The sequence below is a fragment of the Dasypus novemcinctus genome, chromosome 10 (genome assembly GCF_030445035.2).
Source record: "Dasypus novemcinctus isolate mDasNov1 chromosome 10, mDasNov1.1.hap2, whole genome shotgun sequence".
Taxonomy (NCBI): Eukaryota; Metazoa; Chordata; class Mammalia; order Cingulata; family Dasypodidae; genus Dasypus; species Dasypus novemcinctus.
The window spans coordinates 22829197-22837932 of record NC_080682.1 but is presented as its reverse complement, the minus strand read 5'-3'; the positions used below and the strand labels follow the sequence as shown (position 1 = coordinate 22837932).

At 36.1% G+C, this 8736-nt stretch overlaps 1 protein-coding gene across 1 annotated transcript; it reads right to left on the bottom strand.

Moving 5' to 3' along the window:
- Positions 1 to 4173: 4173 nt before the first annotated feature.
- On the bottom strand, positions 4174 to 5100 carry LOC101446308 (olfactory receptor 5M11-like). The gene has a single exon (XM_058306287.2). The coding sequence runs from the start codon at positions 5098 to 5100 to the stop codon at positions 4174 to 4176; it is 927 nt and encodes a 308-aa protein (XP_058162270.2).
- Positions 5101 to 8736: the final 3636 nt, after the last annotated feature.

The following is an 8736-nucleotide window of genomic DNA, read 5'->3' as shown; positions in this document are numbered from 1 at the left end:
ATATCTATACATTCCCAAATACATGTTAATGTTCTGCTAAATAAAATGCTTTGTTAATGCTTTGGTGGGTGTGTGTGTATATATATATATATATATATATAATATGTATGTAAATAGTTTGATATAATGACTTAACTCAAGCATAAAAAGCAATACACAAACATAGATTTATTAATTTTGTTAAACTTCCATTAATAATTGGGAGAATATGAAATAAGTAAAGAATTTTCTACAAACAGGAGTCCAACATTTGCATTCTAATCCTTCATGATATAGATAGATAAATATATATGTATATAGAGAGAGGGAGATATATATATAGAGAGAGAGGTTCACCAAACCGGGGAACACACCATCTTACCTGGCCCAGAGGCCAGATTGGATGCAATGTGATAGTATATACGTATATAAACACATACATATCTAGTTTATAAGTTTATACTAACAATTCGAGTGAGGAAAAAGAAAAACATAATCAGTCAAAAGATTAAATCAATATTGATCAAAATCACAAAATGAGGAAAAAATAGAGCAGTCTTACATACAAGCTTACCAACATCTAGCTCACAGCTGAAAGTCCTGAATCAGCGGCCAATACCAGAGTCTTGATTGAAATCAACATCTGTACACAGCACCCTCTCCCAGGGTGGGGCTTCACCTGGCCTAAGCAGGAACTGTCCTTTTTACTGAGCTCATAACCAGTTAACTGGATACTATAGACGCCAACTTGCGCGTACTGTGTCAATTCCTGAGGAAGTGACCAGCCTTTCCAGAGAGGAACACAACACTCCCTGGAATGCACCCCATCTGTTCTTATTTGCTACAAAACATTCCCCAATGTGCCCACCGTTCTAGCTCTCATCAGTCCTCCTGAAATGTGAAAAGTGCTGACCAGCAAAGCATTGCTAATTTCACTTTTAGGTTTAAACAATACTCATTTTTTTTCGCATACTTCTTTATAACCAATACTTTAAAAGAAGACACTAGAGAAATAAGAACATAAAGCAAATTGAATAATAAAAAGAAACTATCAAAATTAGTAACTGGTAGTTAAATCAGAGTTTGGGGGAAAATATACAGCTTTAAACACTTATGTGAGAAAAGACAAAAAAATATTGAATCAATTATCCAAACTTTCACATTTAAAAATTAAGAGAGAAGATAAAAGTAAACCCCAAGACAGTATAAATAAGGAAGATTGGAAAACTATTAAATAAAAAACACATACAATGAAAATATATTCAATGACAGAATAGCAAAAATAAAAAATTGATTCTTTGAAAAGTTTCATTAAATTTATAAATCCTTTATCAGACTAACCAACATAAGAAAAAAATAAAACACAAATTGCTCATTCAAAACTTGAAAGAGATATTTGAAAAGCAAGTACAGTCTTAAAAAGGATATTGGAGATATTATAAACACCTGTTTAATACCACATTTTTTTGGAAAATTCAAGTGGACAAATTCCTTGAAAAACTGTGAAAATTAATTAAACAAACTTTGAACAAGTAAAAATATGAAAAGCTCCATATCTCTTAACAAAATTAATTTGTGCAATAAATTTTCCCACTAAGGAAACTCCAGACCCTGATGATCTCAGTGGCAAATTTGAACAAGTATTCAGGAAGAAATAGCACTCTCTTTTACAAACGCTTTCAGAAAATGCAGGAAGTTAAGACACTTCTCAATTCATTTCATGAAATCAGCATAATCTTATTAATAAAACCTTGACAAAGACATTACAAAAGTAAATAAAATTACAGAGTAGTTACTCTTCCTAACCACAAATGAAAGAAACCCTAATTATATTTCAATAAATTTAATCCATTAACAGAGAGGTTGACACACCATTACAAACTGATTTAATCTCAGGAACGCAAGAGAGTTTTAACGTATTTCATCAAAGCTAAATTCATACTACCTCTTGATGTATTAAATCATCGCCCAAGAAGGGAGCAGGAAATGGATTTCTGCTCTCATGCCTCTGTTCAAATTGCATTATCAGTCTAAGTCAGTGCATGAAGGAAACAAAAAGAAATAAAAATTGTAAAGATAAGAAAGCTGAAGGAAATAAAAAGTCTTAATTCCCACATAACACGAAGTAAATATAAGGGAATATATGAAAGAAGCAAACACAAATCCTACTAGAATTAAAAAGAAACATTTGCAACGTGTCAGGACAAAAGGACCATTTTAGCTACTTACATATTTTGAAGTAGCAACCTTTACACATATGGACTAGATACACTTATTTATGGACTAGAAAGTGAGGCATGAAGTTTCTCAGGACCCTTCGCTAGAATGTTTCTTTGACGTGAAGACGATGGGCCGCATTCACAACTTCCGTGCCCAGGACGTGTGCCCTCCGCCCTGCAGTAGGTGGACCTCATCCACAGCCACTTCCTGAGGATACAAACCATAGGGGTGCGCGGGACCACCCGTGCCAGGTTGGTAAGGGCCGCCTTTCCACAGCATTGAGGCTCCGGCGCCTGTGCCTAGTGCAGAGCACCTTTGGCCCCACGCTAACTTACCTGCTGTGTCCTGGGGTGCTGAAGGCCAAGCTGGGACTTCCATGGTACGGCACGGTGGTGGCTTGTGAGTGGACCTCGACCCGTCAGTAAATTGTAAATGCTGCTGGCCTGGCTGGTCAGCCGGACTGTTCCAAGAACAGGAGAGTAGATAAAGAGAACAGCAGAAGAAAAAGAAAAAAAAGGTATATATATGTTTGGGAAGTAAATGAAAGTATATGGACTAGAAAGTGAGACTTAAGTTTTCTCATGACCTTAGACTTCCACGTTCCACTTGATTCCTGAGATCCAGCTGCACTCTGCTCTTTGGATTCTGTGAGATACCCTGTATACTCATAATTAATTGCCTTTGTTCCTTTAACTAGTTTAAGGGGATTTTGTTACTTTTCAAAACCTGAGACCTTCCTAACAGTTATTTTCGGTTCACCTTCTTAATACTGTTATTTTATGTTTTATATAGTAATTCTTCCTTTCATTCTTTAATGGTGGAATGACAGCTTATGTTGTCCAAAAAAGGAACTTAGGATATAATCAGCATTTTGAGGGAGTAAGATGAGATGACATGTTTTGGAAAGTAGAAAAATTTTCTATTTGTCCTTTTAATCATCAATTAACCACTAATCCTGAAGACAAAATTATTTTTCTTACTTGGGAGTTGTGTAGAGGCCACAGCAATTTCAATGCCTCTGTCAGACTAATTTCCTCCCTCTAATGACATATTTAAACAACTCTTTTTCTCTAGCTCAGTCAAAAGGAAAGAAAAAATTAATATTACTTAACTAAGCATTATCAGTAATAAAAGCATATTCAAATAAAAGTGGGTACTGTCTTCTATTGCTAGGACCTATTTCTTCTTCAAATCCTCTATTTCCCCACCCATTTAATTTTAGTCCATCTTCACATATCACCTTGTTTTAAGCTTTTCCAAATGAAGTGGGAGAGAAATTATTCTCTCTAGCCTGATATGTCAGAGGAAGAAGTAGACTCCTGTAGCTCATTGATTCACATCTATAAACTCAGGCCTGATGCCGTTTCCCACTGCCCCCCCCACACCTCCCCCCACCCCCCCGGTGCACAAGCACTTTCTGAAGAAGCAGAAAACCCCTATCATGAATCATAGTTTGTGCTTATACTCAGAAGTCAGGAAAGAAGGTGAGAAGAGATGATTCTTAAACACCCCTCAAAACAGATGGAACTGAGAATAAAGGAAATGCAAGGACCGGAACTGAAAGCATGGTTATACTATCTATTTTAGTAAGAAATGAGAGTACAACAGGGCATACCAGCAGAGAATTTGTCATTTAGAGCAGTGCTTCTTAAACTTTAATAAGCCTAAAACTCAACTAGGGACTTGGTTAAAATGCAGATTTGCCTAAAGAGGATCTGAGGTCTGACTGTGGTTATGTATGTCAAACAAGCTCCAAGGAAATGCCAGTGTTGTGAGCAGAGGGACCACATGTGTGGAACGAGAGCCTAGATTTTAAAACACAGGTCCTTATTCCCAGAATCTTAGCCTTTAGCTGCATCACAAGAGACATATCCATAGAGACTATCAAATCCCATCATCAAAATGCAAAGACACTTGAGCCAAAGGTTTAGAATTATGATTTATTGGAAAATGGGGACATTGCCATCTTAGTGATCATGTTCGCCCGAGGATATTTTTCAAGGCCCTTTTTACATCTTTGTTTCGCAGACTATAGATCAATGGGTTAAGCAGTGGGCTTACAAACATGGAAAAGACAGCTATTATTTTGGATTCCTCAACAGTTTTATCTGTTGGATGTCTTACAAACATGCAGAAGAGTGTCACATAAAATAGGGTGACACCAATCATGTGAGACCCACAGGTGGAGAATGCCTTGTGCCGTCCTTCAGTTGATTTGATCCGGAGGATGGCAGCTATTATAAAGGCATAGGACACCAGGATGAGGGTGAGGGAATTGGAGAGGTTGAAGCCTGCTGATATGAGCATGGCATATTCTTTGACATAAGTATCAGAGCAAGAAAGTTTAATGAGCTGTGGATCAGCACAGTAGAAGTGGTTGATGACATTGGATCTGCAGAAGTTCAAACGGAAGGTCAGGATGGCCTGGAACAGACCTTCTGAGAAGCCATAGACATAAGGAAATGTGGCCAAGCCGATGCAGACTCTCCTGGACATTTTCACACTGTAGCGCAAAGGGTTGCATATGGCCACGTAGCGATCATAGGCCATCGCTGCCAGCATGTAATACTCAGTAAGGAGGAGTGCAATGAAAATATAACACTGTGTAAAGCAGCCAGCATAGGAAATGGTCTTCCTCTCTGATAAGAAACCAGACAGCATATGTGGCGTTGCATTCGAGGTGTAGCACAAATCCACAAAAGCTAAGTTAGTGAGGAAGAAGTACATGGGCGTGTGGAGGCGCGAGTCCAGTTTGATTAACACTATTATGCCCAGGTTTCCTAAGAGGGTGACAAGGTAAACAACCAGAAACAACACAAAAAGGAGAGGCTGGAGTTCTGGGCGATCTGTAAGCCCCAGGAGAATGAATTCTGTTATTGCACTGCCATTTTTAATGAGCATTTCCTGAGAGACTCTGCTTGATCTTGAAACTGATGGAAACAAAGAAGACAAATAGGTACAATTCATGTTCAAGACAATTGCAGTCATTTTCTGTAAACCTGTACATGTCTTCAAAAATTATCTCCTGGATACTACCAAAACAGTCATACCTCTAGTAGGTCATTATTTCATTTTCCTTTGTGTTAAATTCCTTGCAGATTTCTATGTATCTTCCTCTACCTACAGGTTAGATGTACTGATAATGATACTTATACCTATGTTTTTACATTATCTACACCTAGGCAATCTATCTGTACAAGGGACCTATGTGTCCACTATCTCTTAAAAACGGTCCTTAGTCTCAAAACCTATTATTGGTAAAGACCAAATTCACAGGCTCCTGCTCTGTGAAGCATTCCTCATTTCTTCCTTCATACATGAGACAAATTATGTTTTGCTCCATGTTTCTAGCTTGCTCTATCATTTATCTATCAATTGCATATCTTCTTTCTCCTCTGCATACATGATTACTTCAAAGTCAAAAACAGTGTCATTATTTTACCATGACTGATCAGTAAATATTTATGTACCAGATAAAAAATAAGAAAAGAGAACATGGTGTGTGACTGAAAGAATGAATGACTGACATTATTTTACTCATCTTTCTATCCATGTTTAACTTTGCATGAGTTTGTAATTTTAGGAGAATAAAGCATTTTGTGAAACTTTGTGTACAAACCACTTCCTTACGAGCTTGTTAATTAAGGAAATTCACAGGCAATTTATTTCATAAAGTCTTATCTAGGATTCTGAAATCTTCATGTTTAACTAAAAACCCAGGGAATTCTAATGTAGTTTATTCCAGGCAGAGACACAGTCATCTTGTTTAAATTACATTTGTCAAATAAAAGAACAAAGCATCTTTGAATTAAACGAAGTCCAAACATTATTTAGACGATGTTCAATATCAATGACTTAATGTGGTAATAATGAAAATAAATTAAATTTTTGCATATCAAGTATTTAATCAATGTCTGGATCTTTCAAAAAATAGTACTATTTCCTCTTTTTAGCTCTCTTCTCATCACAAATTAGTGCTAAAGGCCTTCTTTCTCTTAACATGCTTTCATTTTTGCCCTTTCTTCTCACATTTAAAGATGAGTTTTAGTCTTCCTAATTCTTATCTTCTTCAAAAGTTAATTTCAAAAACGTACTTTGCTGTAAGTTTTAGAAGCCTAGTACAGAATTCTCTATTCACATCTAAACCGTCAGTAACCAAGACAGTAAGAACTGAATATTTGTTGAATACATTCTAATGGTTATTGTTAACACACATTGATCATTAATTATGTAACAGGTTTTAGTTTTTATGCTCATTGCATGCAATAACAGATTTAAGTGACAAAAATACTACATGGTAGATACTATTATTATATCCATTTTATAGATGACTAAAATCAAATATAGAAAGATGAAATAATTGAGCTTAGGTCATGCTGTTAGTGGATATAAGATCGACGAAACCAAGTCAAACTCATCCTATTTTAGAATCTACATTATTAGGCGAGGCTGCAATATATTGCCACCCTAATCTTGAACTTGCCAGGAAATACCTACATAGACACAGAAGGTGTTGGGAAAAAATAATAAAGAAGAGCTAAGACAAGGGGACAAAGGTATCCTTGTGTAGTACAACATAAAAAAGAAAAAGTGTTTAGTCACTTATTTTTCCCTTAACCATGGGGCTTACTGGTACAACTATTAGAGACTTACTATGCAGAGTGATGCATAGTACATGATCAGTTATACTCTAACTTTATGGAATACCATGCTTAGAAGCAATAGCAACATTTGCATTAGGAATCAGTAGAGAGCCATGGATTACAATATTTTTTCTGCAGTTTGACTGATTAGTAATAATGGGCATGTCACTCCATTTTTCCTTTTCTAAGTAATAATAATAAGGTGTCCTGCATTCCTCTCAAGCTGTCATGGATGTCAAAATGAATTTTCATAAAGTAAATATTTATTAATATTTAAGTTTTTGTATAGTAGGCACTGTTGAAACATAAGTGAAGAAAACCTTCAAAAGTGCCTCCCTTCTAGAACTTACATTCTAGCGTGCAGAGACAGATAGTGTTGCAAGTGAGTAAGTAAATAAATATTTCAAATTGCAGTAAGTGATATGGAGAAAACTAAAAGTAATAAAGTTTTTGAGAAAGGGTGCTGATGAAATTGTAAATAGGAACATCAAGTATACCTCACTGAAAAGTTGACATTGTTTAAGGAACAAAATGAAAAAATGAAGGAGAAAATATCTTAGGATAGGACTTCTAGGAAGAATAAAAGTATATAAAAAGATTCCACAAGTGAACACCCTTTTAAACCGTTAGTAGAGTGAGTGTATATATGTGAATGCAGAATGAATGATGAGAAATGCAGAAAAATCTAAGAATTTCCACAAGAAAAAATGTTTCACTTATTTGGAAGACAGATACAGGTATTCTTATGACTTTCTTACCAAGAATATCAATGGTCTTCACTGGATAGGTGGGATAAGAAGTAAGTAGCACCTTCTCTTGAAGAATTTTCTAGCAGTGAATACCAGAAAACAGCACATTTACTTCTGTGACAGCAGCAAGATGCTTTTGAGAGATATTTTCTTACTGTTCTGTACCCAGGAGATGCCAGATCGAAAACAGATGGTTGTTGCCTAAATAGAGACAAATGAGAGGAAAAAGCTCAGGACATGGGACTTTCAGATTAAAAAAGACATGATAAAAAATGGGATTTGAGGGATTTATCAACAGAGGACTCATTCATTGCATGTCATGTAAAGACTGCCTTTGGGCTTAGAATGGGTTTTGACTCATAAGCTCCATAAGATATACCCAATTTAAGTAAAGCAGAAACACTGAAAATTACAAAGTGGTAAAGCAGTTGCTACTAATAGGATATGTTTACTGAGAAAGATAAAGTGGGGTACCTGTGTCAGGCCAGAGTAAAAGGTGAATGCCTTCTGAATAAGAAACTTCCAGTTTTACTGTCACTATCAACGGGAACCTTTAGCTACTGGAGCAGGCTGAGGAGAACCAGCTGGGCAAGAGAAAGCTATGAGTAATCTGGAACTGACATCAGACACATAATCCATATGGCCCAGTGAAAAATAAAAATGTGGGGACCCTTGTCAAAGCATAATAGAATTTGAAAATAAATAAATTATTTAATACTTGATTTACTTAATAACTTATTAAGAAGACCCACCTTCTGAGTAGAGGGCCCTATCCAACTGCACAGGTCTCGTGCCCGTCAAGAAATCTTTGCTTGGGCCTAGACGCTGAAAAGAGGAAACAGAAGTAAGAGCCCTTCCCACACACACGAAAAGAAAAGGAGAAAGAAGCCAAAAAGAAAGTGTTTCAGCCAAGTGAAGAGGCCATTGCAAAGGAGTAGCAGTCCAGAAAATTTTTTGGGCCCTTCAATTTCATTCAATTACATGCTAATGAGAAAATACTATTTTTGGAAAATATAGAATTAAGAAAACATTTTAACAACAACTCCTGTTAGAATGGTTCTTAAGTTTCTTTTGTTTTTTCTTCTCCATGAACTCTTTGCAAACTCCAATAATACTGGATTCTCAATCAAGATAAATGCACATGC

Bases quoted from the DNA above. Each gene is read 5' to 3' on its own strand.
- LOC101446308 (XM_058306287.2), bottom strand. From the start codon at position 5,100: ATGCTCATTAAAAATGGCAGTGCAATAACAGAATTCATTCTCCTGGGG.